The sequence below is a fragment of the Macrosteles quadrilineatus genome, unplaced genomic scaffold, assembly GCF_028750875.1.
Source record: "Macrosteles quadrilineatus isolate MER2022 unplaced genomic scaffold, UCM_ALF_1.0 Scaffold_3__2_contigs__length_128488019, whole genome shotgun sequence".
Lineage (NCBI taxonomy): Eukaryota > Metazoa > Arthropoda > Insecta > Hemiptera > Cicadellidae > Macrosteles > Macrosteles quadrilineatus.
This window is the reverse complement of record NW_026542596.1, coordinates 59,859,303-59,876,190: the sequence shown is the minus strand read 5'-3', so window position 1 is coordinate 59,876,190 and position 16,888 is coordinate 59,859,303. Positions and strand designations below refer to the sequence as shown.

Sequence of the window (16,888 nt, the reverse complement as noted above, 5' to 3'; positions counted from 1 at the left end):
AATTATTCAAATTTAAGCATAACGTTTTCCTTGGAGTTATGTTTCATACTATGCGGCTCATTGAGCCGCACGGGTTCTCTAGTTTAAGGTATTACTTGTTTCTGTGGGATGCCATTGTTTGACACATCAGTTAAGAAAATACTTGATCAGCTGTATTAATGGTTTGAATAATCTCATACACTCAACACATGACCACATAGAAATAAATCATTTTAATATCATAGGATTATCACATAAACACAACATTACCAGTGAGCAGGGATAGACCAAATTCTTTCCAAGACCACTAGGAAGATTGTGAATTATTTGGTTTATTTAAACATACCTTAGATTCAAGGTTTACCTAAATAACTGTAATATGTATAGAATTTATTTAATCTTGTCAGATTCAGTTTATTATCATGAGTAATCTATATCTACTACAACTTTAACTTACTATTTATCACCTCCAGTAAATACGTTTTCACTAATTGTTCTTTTAAGGTTTTGTGCCCATTTAAAAAGAAAGAAAACCAATTTTGTTTGTATCATTGCAGGCACGCCTCCTTCGGAACTGTTACCTGAGTTGAAAGATTTCCATGAACCTCCGCTTGATCTTTCACCCGAGTCCGTCCCCATTGAAGATCACACAAAGCCAAGTAAGCTCTGAGCAACAAAGGGATGTGAATAACTAACATATATCGTCATGATCTAGACCTTCTGTCAATTGTCCAACAGATATACAAGATCTAGCAAGACAAAAGCTTTCATAATTTGGATAAATTAGCTTTAATATTGGACAATATTGAGCAGTCTATGAACACTTTAACTTGGTAGAATTTTGATAGCAACAAAAGTACAGTCAGCCAAAAAATGTACGATTTTTATGTTTTGGAGACCTTAACTTTACCAATTCACCCCATATATTAAAGCAGGTGGATAAAATGTTATTCATTCAATGTTAAACTCGAAATATTTGTAAAAGTGACCCGACCAGTTATTAATTTCACAATGGTTAGGTTACAATTATAATTAACTTTTGCTGTTTTTCCTGCCATGAAAAATGAATTAATTTGTTCAAAATTTGAAAAGTTAGCATAATTATTCTAGTAATTTTTGTAGATTCATTTTTAATTTTGATTAAAATATTTTATATGATTTGGCAAACAGGTGATGAATCTCTGGAGCCGGGTTCACAGAGACAATACTCACTGAACGACTTTGAACTGATCAGAGTGATCGGACGAGGGTCGTACGCCAAGGTGCTCATGGTAGAACTGAAGAAGACGAGAAGAATATACGCGATGAAGGTTATCAAGAAGGCACTGGTCACTGATGATGAGGTTAGTGTACGTCTAGGCTCGTTTGTTGTTGATCATTATTCTTCATGTGATAAACTATATGTTTTTATCCATTTGTGAACGGTGTAATTTGTTGTCTCTGGTCAGGAGACAGCGGAGTAAGATTGGGGGTTCGAATTTTATCTCACTTCTGACTCAAGTCGCCCCATTTACAACTTGAGGTGGGGGACTTGAGAGTTCTGAGGCCTCACTTCTTCTTAGCCTACAAGGAAGTTCACCAGCAGATTACCTAGCTCATGCAAACTTTCACAGTCCTTTCCAAAGTCTGCGAAACAACTTAACTAGCCCACTGGTCGGTGAGACAACTTGTATTGCTGTACTAGGAAGATTCAGTAACGCAACTTAAGTAATGTCAATGTATTCAGTCACTGTATTCAGATACTTAATTTTTGAATTTTAGATCTAGAGAGGCGGTGTTTCATGTACCTGACGTTAGAGGTGTACTAAAGCAACGTAATGAAAGTTCTGTCTGGAAAAAGTTGTATCAAGTTTCAAAATGGCCAAAATAAAGCTGATGTCAATTTTTTTTAGCATGACAATGCCCTTACAAAGCAAACACACACAAGATCTCCTCCATTCCTTCAAATGGGAGATATTCCCTGAACCACTGTATAGTTCAGACCTAGAGTTACTATCACTTACACAAAAGGTTACATAGGTTACATCTTTAGTCTTGTAATAGTAGTCTGGGGATTACTTTCACTCGTTTTCCAAAATGATTAGGCTACTTGGTTATCAGTTCATCATTTTGATGAAGATCATGAGCACCATTTGCGCGTCACCGGGAGGGTGAACTTGCGGTCGACGGAGTCCTACGGCAAAGAAATTTCTAAGCTCATCTACTGCGGTGACAAATACTTTAATTTGTTTGGCTTCTCTCTAGAAAATTAGTATTTTAGTTGCTCTTTGAAATGTGCATAATACATTTCTTTTCTTGTGCAAACTTAACCTGTTCTTTGTTTCTCAGGACATTGACTGGGTGCAAACAGAGAAACATGTGTTTGAAACAGCGTCCAACCACCCATTCCTGGTTGGGCTACACTCGTGCTTCCAGACGCCGTCTCGGCTGTTCTTTGTGATTGAGTTTGTGAGAGGAGGAGACCTCATGTTCCACATGCAACGGCAGAGGAGGCTACCCGAGGAACACGCGAGGTTCTACGCAGCGGAGATAAGCTTAGCACTCAACTTCCTTCATGAAAAAGGTTAACTATAGTGAAAACCATGATCGTTTTACAAAATAATGTACACTGTCCTTACCAACTCAATGCAAAAACTCATGAACGGTAAGTTTTATTAAAAACGCCAAAGGCTCGATTTCCAAGCTGCCGAAATACACTGCTGAATTTGGTTGTGGGGTTATAAATATCATACTATGTTATTATCATAAGCGTTTTCGCCGTTTTCCTAGAACTGTGATATTCGGTTTGGGGTTGGTGCGTATTTGTGTCATTTACCTGCAAAGAGTTGAAAATGCAGAGAGTAAGTTAGTTATAGAGGGTTAGTTGGTAGGTAGTTAAAAAGGTAATACCTGTTCAGTTCTTTTAGATAATTTTTCCTACTAGCCTTCACATTTAATTTTTTTAAAACAAGCGGATTTATAATGCTGTAAAAATAAAGATTCCTTTCTGTTCTTCTTGTAAACATGGTTTACTATTTTTTTTTTTTTCTTAATATTTCATTTACTCACAAACACTCCACATGATTTAATGGTCCTTCGATCCAAGATATTACTTAAGCGATTTAGAATATTACACACATCCACTAAAACTCTTCATACATCAATATTTCCTCATTTTACCCATTGTTTTCTGTGCCTCTGAACTCTTACCCATTTGAACTTTTATTTCCACATTGGTACTCTTAACCCACTCATTTACACTTTCTGAGTTTTTTACATTTATCTCCTCATCTTTGTACAATGGCATCTCCAAATAGTGATTTTAAAATTGAAACTCATACACGACTCACATCTTTTATTAACCCATTTGAAAACAACACATATGTGGCGGCGCCCGTCCTAGCGCGCCAGGTTATGAAAGACTAAAGACGGGCAGCGCCCGTCCTCACGCATAATGCATTATTATATTTTGTTCTCATGATTAAAAACGATCAATAACCATCCACTATGTTTTATTCACTATTATACTTTGTTTTTATACTCTATGCGTTGTCTGCTGGTAGCCTGTAATGTTTTTTTTGTTGTATTATTGATTTGTTGTCATGACGTTGTATTCTAACCTTAGTTGTGCAACAGCGGTTCGTTTTGTTGTTGCTATGGCGTTTCGTCGCGATGATTTATTCTTACAAAGTGATCGTTTTGCTCAGTTTGTTGATGATATTTTAGCGGAAAGTGGTTGTGAAGTGAGTGGTGATGAAGAGGACGAACGAATTATCAGTGATGAAGACGTAAGTGTTCCAAGTGTGTCTAGTCTGCCAAGTTGTAGTTCGGCTAACCTAGCAACCTTGAATCCTACTCTTGATGAATATGACGTTGATTTACCGAATGTTGAAGAAAGTGACAATGTAAATATTGAAAATAATGTAAATATTCAAAATAATGTAAATATTGAAAATCGAGCTCTGAATCCTGGTCGTAATAGGCGTAGACCTAGGCGTGAACCTATTCGCAGACGTAACCGTGTGAACCGTAATGAACCCGTTCGTAGGCCTAGGCCTCGAAAACGCATAACAAAACCAAAGCCCTGGGACTGGTTTGAGGGTGAAAATGAGGTAGAAAATATTCCTTTTACAGGGAAACACGGGATAAATCCTGTTATATCTAGACAACTGACAGAAAAGAGCAATGAACTGGATGTGCTAGATCAGTTTTTGGGAAATAATTTTTGGGAACAGGTATGTGACGAAACAAACAGGAATGCTCACAAATACCTAGATGAGGGCATGCCTAATGTGAAATTGGTAGATTTGACCATTGATGAACTAAAAGCCTATTTTGCTTTAGTGGTACTCATGGCACAAAATGTGAAAGCTAATATCCATGACAACTGGTCGACGAGAAGGGTTTTGCATCAACCTATTTTTGGCGAAACGATGTCACGAGACCGATTCAAAACTATCTCTCGTTTTTTACATTTCTCATCTTCTGTGGACCCTAATGACAAACTAAGAAAAATTAGGCCTATTATTGAGAAGTTGATTGCATCCTATAAGTATTTACTCCTCAGAAAGAAATTTGTGTTGATGAAAGCCTAATAAAATTTTGAGGCAGACTGAGCTATATACAGTTCAACCCATCAAAACGAGCCAGGTTTGGTATAAAGATATACAAGTTGAATGACTCTAAAACTGGCTATTGTTATGACTTCAAAATTTATACTGGCAAAGGGACAGAACCCAAACACACATTATACAGCCCCAAGAAGAAAATGAGGAGAATGTAGATGATCCTGAAAATGGAGAAAATCTTGAGGTTGGCGAAAATCTGACAGAAAATGCTGCAACCCCGGAGAAATCTTTTTTACTTAGTGAAAAAATTGTATTAGAAATTTGTGCAGATCTGTTGGATGAAGGCCGGGTTTTATACTTAGACAACTGGTATAGTTCACCTAAACTCTTTTTAGAGCTTTTGAACAGGCATACGTACGCTGTAGGAGTTGTGAGGTCTGATAGAACAAACTTTCCAAAAGAAATAAAAAACAGACAGCTCCAATTAGGTGAACTTACCTTTTTGCACACTAAGAAAATCTTAGCCCTAAAGTGGAAGGACAGAAAGGATGTAGCCATGCTATCAACCATCCATACCCGACCGGAATATGAGGAAGTCATTCCACAACGAGAGAGAAGACGTCCAAATCCTCAACCACAACTCAAACCAAATGTTGTGATAAACTACAATAACAATATGAACGGTGTGGACAAACAAGACCAACGACTCTCATGCTTCCCAGTGATGCGCAAGTGCATGAAAGGGTACAAGAAATTGTTTTTTTATCTTTTCGATGTTACATTGAACAATGCCCGAGTGATTCATGAGATTGTAACAAAGAAAAAGTCTACTATGTCAAAATTTAGGATAAATTTGGCTGAACGGATTTTGGAAAGTGTCAATCTAACTAACAGACCAGTAGGGGGAAGGCCATCGGTTGCAGCTGAATCACCACTGCGGTTACAGGCCAGGCATTGGGGTCATTTTATAAGGAAGATTTTGCCCACTTCTAAGCAAAGGCCTTCAAGGAAGTGTAGAGTATGTAGGGCTCAAGGCAGGAGAAGTGAAACCGTTTACGAGTGCAGGAAGTGCCTTGTGCCTCTGCACTTAGAAACATGTTTCGAGGTGTTTCACACGCAAACAAACTTTTGAAACCCAGAAAAAAGTTGTAAATAGAGTGTAAATAGTGTAAAACTGTATATAATATTGTGGCAGAGAGGTCTGGAGCTCACAAATAAGCAAAAAAAGTAAGTGATCAATCTTATATTTATTATATTAGGCTATAAGGTTTTCTTGAGTATTCGAGTATGAAATTAGACGAATCACGTTTTTGGTTATAATATGCTTGGTAATTGTCCGGTGGTAAGAATAATTATAATATAATCATATTGAGAATGAAAACCCCAACACTTTGAGTACCCACAATGATATTTGGAACAAAACTTTTTTCCCTGAAATTTCCTAAAATTTCCCTGACAACTACTTTTACCCATTTTATAGTTAAAAATTGATATAATCATGCTAAGAATATAATTTACCATTTATTTCAATACTCACAACACCATAACTTAGTACACATGCAATTTTTGTGAAAAGCTTCTATTAGGCCTATTCAGGCCTATTTTGTTGATTGCAGAGTTTTACAAAAACAGCTATAAAATGAAGGATTTTATATATAAACAAACCAAATAAAGTTTTTTATGTAAGGAATTGAATACTATTTATGAATTTGGCCAAGAAATTGATTGAAAAAAAAATTAAAAATACTTTTTTTAGGTATGCTTTCATAAAATATATTTTTTTATAAATATATATAAAATCCATTTATATTTTTAAAATTGCGATAAAATTTGTTTGATTGGAAATTAGTGTCACATAAAAGGAAATTTTATGTAGATCAATTTAAACACAAGTGTTAGCCATTTATTTCATAAATTACAATTTTTATGGATTTTTTACTAAAACACTGCCCATTGGCCCATTTTAACTCAGTTCTAACTGCATGCTACTAGACAAATAACTCAGTCAGGAATGGGTTAAAGTTCGTATGAACAAAATAAAAAACATCATCGATCAACTTGTTGAACAAGAAGAAACATTAACATTTGTGCAACACGAAGCCTTAAAGACTCTCATGCAAGAATCCCAGAAGAAGAAAGAAGACTTTGATTCTTATTTTTATCGAATTGTAAGTGCATCAAGTGAAGATGATTTGAACATTGAAACTTTAGCTGAAGATGAAGACCAAATCAGTGAACTATTCATCCACATCACCAGCTACATTAAAGTTCTGCTTTCAAAAATTGGTTCTAGTTTTTAATGCTTTTCCATATCATAGAACCAACTTTTTTAGTTGAAACAGCTGACTAAATTCTTTAATTCCCTTTAAATATGAATACTCATAAGGTTAACATGGGGAATTACAGAGCCACTGGGGCGGAGCCCGAAAGGATTTTTGAGATAAGAATATGCCTATATGTTAATCGGGAATGTAAGCTATCATCATGCCAAATTTCAGCCCAATCCGTCCAGTGGTTTATGCGTGTTTACACGCAATAATAATAAGGTGCAAACACTGCTAGCTACAACACAGCTAACAACTACAGCTACAATGAAATGTAGCTATAGCTACAATTTTAGCTACTTTTCCAAAGACGTTACTTTTATTCCACGCACATTAGCTAAATGTAAAATTAATTGAAACTATATAAGCCTAACATTACAACTACAGAACTAAAATAAGTTAGTTGGGTGTTCCATCATAATTAGTACTTATTTTTAAATATTGCATTATTTTTAAGCATCTTATATGTAAATTTCATTAAGTTCAAAGGACATACAACCAAACTATATTTTAAAAGCCCATTTTATTTCTTTATTATACATTCATTTATAGATGTCTTTTATCAACTATTAAAAACAATAAAACTGTAAAACGACTATTTAAAAATTCTCTTTTGTGTTACAGAGCCTAGCCTACTGAATTTGGAAATTATTGCCTTTCTTTATTTTTAATGTTAAAAACGACATTGCTATAACTTTTAACCATAGTAATATGTTACTTGTTCCATGAATAACACTTTTCAATGTCAAGAAATCGTCCTTTGTCATTATGCATAGGTCAAATTGTGCTTCACCAAACGTTGGTGCAGAAAACAGTATTCAGCAACTTATACTGAAATCGGCTTTTAATTTAAACATGCTGAAAATTGTTAAGTAAAAATAATCTTTAGGCGTACTTGGCTTTGTAACAAGTTGGCTATAGTAGGCTTGTTCTTACAAGGACTAAACAGATAAATTCCTATTAATTGAACTTGGTATTCGACATTCGTATTAATCCAATAGCATAGCCTAGGAATAGTCCTTGACAAGAGCTGTTAGCAGGAGCAAACTACTGTATGCTACTTTTTCAATGCAAGTTTCATGTTATATGGAGATTTTTTCATTACAATTATTATGTATTCTAGGCATATCTTAAATCTCATCAGGAAATTTCCTCTTCGTTCATTTAGTAAACCTTTGAAAAATCTTTGTAATCTAACCAAGGAAGGGCTTGTGATGATGAACCACAATCAACAGCTGAAGCAAAGGTTGATAGACCAGCTTTCTCATTATTTTAAGGTTTAGTATGGGTTTCCATTAAAACCCAAGTTGAAACTAAATTGATACAATAAAGAAACTAAATTGTTTACTAATTTCCCTGTCAATCACTTGCAAGCATTCAATAGCTTCTCTTGTCACCGGTAACGTTTAAACGTTGTCTGCATCTAGCGATTTTATTTAATCTGACAGTAATCATAGAGTAGTAAATGAAGGAAATGAGAGCCAAAAATGTGGATAACACTCAGATAATGGCCTCCATGTCCACGCAACGTTGTAATAGGCAATGAAACGACTTTGACCAGCTGTATGAAGCCAAGAAAGTAGGCCAATTTTCTTGAAAATCTCAGTTTGAAAAAGGTTGTTTCACGTAAGGTTATGATAAAAATCACTATGTCAATCAATGTTAATGTAGCGAGAAAGTAGCTTAAATTCCGCTACAACTATTTTTAAAATGTAGCTAGCTACAGCTAAAGCTACAAAATCTTAAAAGTAGCGTAGCTACAGCTAACGCTACAAAAAAAGTAGCGCGCTACTGTAGCTGCTGTAGCTGCTGTAGCCATCTGTAGCGCGCTACTTCCCAACACTGATTAGGCTATATGTTAATGAGCTTTGTAGTAGAAAAGTCTTTAAAAGAACCATGCAATCGGGTGAAGAGACCAGTTTCACCAGCAGAAAAAGAAACACTGATGAACCCCAAAGACAAACACAACAGTTATATCAAATGTTGACGATAACGTCTATGTCTATATGTCTATATATGTGTATTGCAGGATGGGTCACTGCTCCACGAGCAGTCAGTCCTGTACCCCGCTGCGACGTACAGTCGTTGCGTAATTCGACAGGGAGTCAGTACCGAACACCGCAATGTAAAATCACAGCGAAAGTTGGCAAATAGGAAATCGGACCTTAAAAGTTATAATAGTTTGTTGCCTAATGCCCAGATATTTTCTACCAAAAAGAATAAATAAATTTAGTATGTGAAACCTTTGTAGGAGCATTGCACTGTGCTGCTGCATCCCACAAAAGTCGGCGCTATTATCTCAAGATACAATACTTATTGTTACCCAAATTTTCAAGCACACCTGACGAGATATTAGGCCTTGCCAAGAAACACAGTACATATTTCTATGCCAATCAATTACTTTAAGTGCGTCCTTCCCAACCTTTCTACGTCTTGATATTTAATCCCAGGTATTAAGTTCCAGTTAGGGTTAGCAGACAGCTTCGATTATAGAGACTATGATTACACCAACAAAGTACCTCCAACTTTCTCAATCCCTCACACCTGGGGCCCTATTTTTGAAATGGTTGACTGTTTAGTTGAGTGTTGAGTCACTCACTTTCCAATCGTTTCGTATTTTTCAAACGATTGACAGTTGACTTATCCAACCAAAACTACTCACCACCTATCGAGCTGTTGAGTGGACGGTTGACTGAACTTTCTTCTTCCTCTTTCGGAAAAAAATTGCTCTTTTTGAGGTGACGCCATATTGTTATTGCTTTAATTTACTGATTGCAATTTGCGATTTAGTTAGAGGTTATGTATTTGTTGTCGATGTCTTAGCACCCAATACTTTATGTGATTGTTTTCTGTAGAATAAATTGCATTTTTATTTTATTTACTGTGTCAATACTAGACTATCAAATCAGGGTTTTATCCTTGTTGGTATGTTTGTAATACTTTGAAATAGACTAGGCCTACTAATTGAACTTATTATTAGATAATTGTTATTATGATTTATTAAAGATTGTGGTAAAGAGAAACAATATCATAGTTTGATTCAATACCATAATTCACCTAATAAAGGGATCAAATTAATTCAAGTTTCGATATGCTTTCAGTGCAATGGCAAATATCCATTTAAGCTTTAACCTAAATAAAAACACAATTAAAAATAACATGAAACAAAACGATGAAGGGAACTAAAATAAGGTGATGTGTTCTAAATAGAGACAAAAAAAGCAAATAATTTATTTCGGGTATACCTATAATTAGCTACAGCCTAAAACAAGCATCCATAGTAACTAAATTTTATTTTGAATACTTATACAAGCGGTGGGGCACACGGGAGGGACTAAGGCTAACATATCTTGTAGTGTCAGCGTTCGCCGCTAGAACTGCTAAGTTGAAAAAATTTGAATTTATTTTTTAAATTTTTAGTTATAAAATTAACTTTTTAATTATAAAATATTGTTTTAAAGTTATAAAATTAATTTTTAATTTTTAAAATTAAACTGTCATAACATAACCTAACCAACCAGACTTGCTAAAAATATAAAAACTGTATAAGATAAAAATCTAATTAATGATTACTTATAATTTTTAATTAATTATAAAATTAATTTTAAAATTTAATATTATAAAATTAAACTGCCATAACCTAACCTAACCAACCAAACTTGCTGATATGAAAAATTTGTTGACCAAAAGTTAATGCTGCCAGCGGGATTCGAACCCGAGACCTCCTCAACACCAATCCGAAACGCTACCAACTATGCCACGAACGCTGCTGAAATCACCTCGTTTCGTTAAGGTAATCGTGTTGCCTCAAGAGAAGACATTAGCCACTAGAGATATGACGTCAATACAACTTTAGCCTTAGTCCCTCCCGTGTGTGCCCATTTCCTTATACAAGGTACTTTTGTAATCACTAAGATTAAGGACATAACCTCAATCTCTCACGGACAGAGTTGACAGTTTACCGTGATTGGTTCAAAAGGACGTCATCTGAATTTCAAGCGGTCGTATGCTTTCATTTCCAAACGAGTCACTCAACTAGTGATTTCCAACTCACTTCTCAACTGTTGGATTTCAAAAATACCAAATCCTGTTGTTGGTTGAGTTGAGTGTTAACCATTGACTCAACCGTCAACTTAGTCTCCTTTCTTCAGAATTCCTTTTTACCATCATCCTATCTTCTTGAAATGTGCCAAGGTCATGGGATCCTTTTACATTTAATTACCGTGCACAAATAACACAACCACTGTTATTCACAAATGTTTCCAGGCATTATATATCGGGACCTGAAACTAGACAATGTTCTGCTGGACCATGAGGGTCACATAAAGCTGACGGACTACGGCATGTGCAAGGAGGGTATCAGACCTGGGGACACTACATCTACATTCTGTGGGACACCTAACTACATCGCACCTGAGATACTGAGAGGCGAGGACTACGGCTTCAGGTAACTAATATTGTGCACTCATACAGTAGATGGTTTGAGCGGCCAACTGCATAGGGCTACTTTGTTGTAAAACACACACTCGCTTTGTCCATAGACTTATAAATAAACAAGTTACTCACTGTATGTAGACTATGCTACTGATTACAGTTTCTGGAATTAACGTAAATGCTAAAAATCCCAGGGAGATTATACAGGAAGCTGAAGCAACTCCTAAGGCACTCAATTACTATTCATGCATGTTAATGAGGGGTGATGAGATAAAACTCTTACAGTTGGATGAGGTACTAAACCTCTTGTTTTTTAGCTTAGTGCATATACATCATGATCTTGCATCCATGTCATGTCACAAAATCCTACTCATGTTTTTCAAACCAAGTGCTAATTTTTAGGGAATAAGCTAACTTATTTACAAAGAATTTAATCTTGCATCTAAGTGCTAATTTTTCACATTACCAAATTTAATGCTTCCCCATATCATTATTAAATTGATCTGTTGTAAGTGTTGGTTCTTTCAGTATATGCCACATCCATACAGTTTTCTGTGTTAATCATATGATTTTATTTATCTTAGACTTCCTGTTGCTTTCTCTTCTCAATATCAAAGCATAGCAGACCCAGGTTATTCTCTGACTCGACTAATCAGTTGCATTATATGGCTTCTGATGTCGACTTAAATACATAATACATGATTAGTTACCATTTTAATTTTTAAGTACATTCAAGCCTCATTTACCAATCTAAACCTGTCGTGGCAAGGTCAGATAGGCTGAAAAATACAGAAAATCTACAAGGTGTACAAGGAGATCTATCTTTTCACATAGATAATTTGATTCTGAGTTTGTTTAAATATTACAATAATTTGTAGAAAGTAAACCACTGCTTTTCTAAAAAAAAGTAGGATAGTGATTCTTGTCCATTTAGTCACAGGTTTCTTTCAATACACGACTTACGACATGAGAGGTACTAGAGACTAGAGAGGCATGTGGGTATAAGGATTAGACGATGTGTGTGTTACGCAGCATTTAAAAACAGAAAGTACAGTCAAGTTGCATGGATCTTAAACAGATAGGGGTGGAAAAGGTAATGATTCAACACAACGTTAACAGTATACAGTCACTTCACATAGCAATAGAGTATGGTTTTACTTAATGTCCGCAGGGAAAGAGGTCGCCAACTTCTTATATAAAAAAAAGAAGGAGAAGGTCAGATAAACAAAGATCAAACAATCAAGACTTCTATAACTGTACTTCTTCGACTAGCTTTAATTAACTTTATATTTCAATCCACTTGTCTTTAGTATGTAACACTAATGTCAGCTCAAGCTGATCTGCAAGTAGTTTAATGTCAATGTATGTTCTGCTCCAGTGTGGACTGGTGGGCGCTGGGAGTTCTACTGTATGAGATGTTGGCCGGCAGAAGTCCTTTTGACATTGCGGGCGCTTCTGAAAACCCTGATCAAAATACAGAGGATTATCTCTTCCAAGGTATTGCATTTTTTCTTCACATTTCACAGTCATAACTTTATTTATTTATTTATTAAAATACATCACATAACGCCTAAGGAGTGCTTCTGCACGCAGGCTGGTAAATTGTCAAAATATACATTGTGTACTAGTATAGAATAATAAAAGCAACATAATAATAAATATAGTAATAAACATAATGAGAATAAAGTATTAACAGTATTGAACAGTATTGAAAAACACGTATAAAATAAGTTAGGTTATTAGCAAAGTTTACAAATAAGTTATATCAATGTCAATAAGTTATGTTTACTACAATCAGACTGATAAAAAATCCTCAATTCTGTACAAAACAATTGTCTAACAGGTAAGACAGTAAGTGTAACCGGAACTTTTTAAATTATTCTACCTCTCTCAGTGATACAGGAAGCTTATTATACAGTTTGAGACCCATATAAAAAGCACTCTTTTCATAAGCAGCAGATTTATGTATGGGGTACTGCAACACAGAGCTCAAGGGCCTAAAGCTGTATTGGGAGTTAGTTCTTTTCTCTTCATAAATAGAAAAATGTTTTTTGACAAAGATTTAAGTGTTGAATATATACAAAGAGGGCACAGGTAAAAACTTCATTCTTTTAAAAAAATTTCTACAAGATGTTCTTGGATTAACTTGTGCAATAACTCTTATAATTCTCTTTTGTATTTTAAATATTTTTTTACTATCAGTGGCATTTCCCCAGAACTCGATACCATAGCCAATGTTAGAGTGCACATATGCAAAGTATACCATTATCTGAGTTTTTTCATCTATTAATTTTGAAATCACTAAAGTAACGTGAAATGAGCTATATTTAATTACACCTGATGATTGTGGTACATCCAATTGTCCAAATTAAACCGTTTGCTTAGGATCATATGTGACGCAAAATTCTAGGGGGGGAATAAACTAGTATTCACCAAGTCAGGCTAGGCCTACCTCTAGAACCAGCCACACTCAAATTTCTTCCCCGGAGTGCTCAGAAGGAGCCGAGAAAAATCCAGGGGTCGATACGAAGTTGTCACGGCTTTGACTGATCAATTTATTTAAAATTTAATCGAAGGCTCAGAGCTCAGGAAACGTTCAGGAAATCCTGCAGACGCTCAGTTGGAGCTATATATCATCCTTACCTTCGTTAAAGTGTTTTGTTAAATTTTGCCTAACATTTGGAATGACTCTGTAGGGCCGACGAGCATTCAATCCTAGCCAATGTGATGTAAATACTCGTATTAAATTTTAAACTAATTTCTGAAGACGTGGGTAAAGAATATAAAATCGAATGTAAGGTAAAACAATTCCTACAGAGTCGTCGGGGCCTAATTAATATAACTGAACGGATAATTTATCGTGATAGGTTTAAAATAAATTTAATATTAATTTTCGTAGCTGATTATTCAACTCAGCCTACTCCCAAGACTTGATTCTTTCACCCGCCAAAGACGGGGTTTAGAACTCAAACGACAAGTCTCGGGGTATTAAAACGTTGAATTCTAAATAATAATTAATCGTTAAAACGAACGGAATAAACGTAATTTCGTAGCCAATTGATTCAAAACCAAACGTAAGATAATCCTCCGCTAGTCACTGGCAGGCAGGAACTGGCGGGTTTTATGCAGGTCGGCGAAAACGAAGTTATTAGAATTTAGAGGTTTAAGATCGAGTTCTGAAACGAGAATAGTTGTAAAACGAGAATGCGTGCATTAAACGAAAATAAAGTAAAACGTAGAAATGGTCTAACTATTAGAATAGCTAACCTTCGTAATATCGGCGATCGGCGGGAATGCGTAGTCTTGTAACGACGATGTTACTTCGTAGACGGCGTGTGAACGAATAATCCTGTCTTGGAGTAAAATCCTTCGTTCCTGCCCGCTTGAGGCTTACGCGCTCAAGCGGCGAACTTTAGTACTACTAGATAACAGCTGATCGAATTCACTTGTTGAGCTGGTCTAGTTTCGTCTGTCGTCTGTCAACAAATAAACACCAGTTTGGGGTTATGTCGTCGTCGGCGTTAAATATCTGTAAAATCGGCCGGTTTAACTTTATTATGTGAAACGAAGTGCTATTATGAATAAATATGTAGTTGTGGATGTGTTTGTGTACTTCACTGTGAATAAAAATAGGCCTACGTTCTTTGGCCCATAGCCCAAGCTATGGCCAACACATAGGCCTCGGAGTAGGCTATTGTGGTTAAAAATCGGGTAAGTTCTGATGTTCATTTATTCGTAGTACGTTTTTACCCCCCTTAAAATTTGGCACCTTACACCCCTTACCAACTTCAGCAAAAAAAAAAAGAAAAAAAGATCTTAAACGTAGGGGTTCGGATGGGGTCGGAATGGTCTCGAAGAAGAGGTGCGTGTAGAAGTCGTCGTTTAGTCGTAATCGTTCGTATCGTATCGTATCAACCAACGGGAGGGATATCACCAGCTCCGTCGGGGCGTGAGTCGGAGTTCGTTGCGTTGTTCGATACTCTTCGGTTTCGAAGAATCTACGTCGTGTCGGGCGTCGTCCACGAGGCACGTCGGCCACCTCCGATGTGAGGTGACTCACCACGACAAGGCCCGATTGGCCGTCGTTCGTCGCGGTTGGCCTCGATGCGTCATCTTTCCGGTCTCGGCGAATTAGTACGTTGGAACGTTCACGAGGCACGTCGGCCACCTCCGGTGTGAGGTGACTCACCGTGGCCAGGCCCGTGTGGCCCTCGTTTGCCACGGGTTGCCTCGGGAAAGCATCCACTTCGACAGATTGCGTAACAGGATTTCTGGGATACCTCTGTTTGACAGGGGTTGCAATTGCCCTGAGCCACTGCGTCTGCTCAGTCAACGCCGACTACCCCTAATCGTCGTCAAAAAGCGGTACCTGGCGTTCCAGAAATTCTGCAAATTTCGTGTTTGTTTTTCGTGTAATTTTGAAAATTTTGATTTCGTGGTTGATGTTTTTGACCGGAAAGGGCGGGGAGACATCGTCGTTGTGGAGGTTTCGTACTACGGTGTGTACTCTGACTAGAGCGAGGTCAGCAGTACACCGAATGCCGAGTACCACCTCCACACTTAAGCCCGGGACGTGGATATCCCGCGAATAAGGTTGGCCAGCAATCGTCGTCTACTCGGTACCGATCCGAAACACACGCTGCGTTGTCCATACGTTGGTTGACGTCAGCCTGGTCGGGTACGACGCCGCACGTCCGAAGGTGACGCACGATCTCCAATCAGACTGACTGACGAGCCGGTGTCGACGAGGGCGCTGAACGTCTCACCTGAGATGACCACGTCGACGAAGGGTCGGTCATCTCTGGGGGCGCGTTCGCGGCTGATGGTTCCCGTGAATTGCGTTATGAAATGGAGCCAACGGCTCCACTCGGAGGTCGTACGGCGTCGGGCAAATCGTCGGTCGATCATTGCGTCTATCGACCGTAACGCGATAATCCTGTTCCGTCGTTGGACCGAAGATCGTGATGCGCGACGGAATATCTTGCCAGGGCGACGGGATGTTGGCTAGCAGCTTTACCAACACTTCGAGGGTTCGTCGAACGGGTGAAGAATGTTCGGTGGGAGTCCCGAGTATATCTCCCATGCTGGCCGTCTCCTGGTGCGTTGGAGGTTTCAGCAACTGCGGTCTAATTCGGATATCATGGGCCGCAGAGGCGGTGGTCCACGATATCGAAGTCACCATCGGGTTCATCGGCTGACCGATGCTTCCCAACGGTTTTCTCCAAGATAATAGCTACTTCCCTGTAGGGAAATTCGCTAAAAACAAGAAAATGGGTAGGCCTAAAAATTTACAGGTATAAAAATGACTCGCGGTCACGGTGCGATCGTCAAAATGACTTGCGGTCACGGCAAGATCGTCGGTATGACTCCGCGTTCTTGGCGTGATCATCAGTATGACTTTGTGGTCACTGCATGATCGTCGAAATAACTCACGGTCACTGCGCGATCGTCGAAATGACTCGCGGTCATGGTGGGACCGTCGGTATGACTCAGCGTTCTCGGCGTGATCAACGGTATGACTTTGTGGCACAGCATGATCGTCGGTATGTATCCGCGGTCACGGCGTGATCGTTGGTATGACTAGCGTTCACGGCGCAATCATAG

The 16,888-nt window shown here is 37.6% G+C and overlaps 1 protein-coding gene across 1 annotated transcript in view; it reads left to right on the top strand.

The window, feature by feature from the left end:
* Window positions 1–16,888, top strand: part of LOC128988325 (atypical protein kinase C-like) — a 195,947-nt gene that overhangs the window by 156,528 nt on the left and 22,531 nt on the right. The window contains exons 5-9 of the mRNA XM_054409510.1: window positions 537–638; window positions 1,150–1,322; window positions 2,308–2,542; window positions 11,117–11,297; window positions 12,663–12,781. Coding sequence (XP_054265485.1) covers window positions 537–638; window positions 1,150–1,322; window positions 2,308–2,542; window positions 11,117–11,297; window positions 12,663–12,781 — 810 coding nt within the window. The remainder of the gene's footprint in view (window positions 1–536; window positions 639–1,149; window positions 1,323–2,307; window positions 2,543–11,116; window positions 11,298–12,662; window positions 12,782–16,888) is intronic.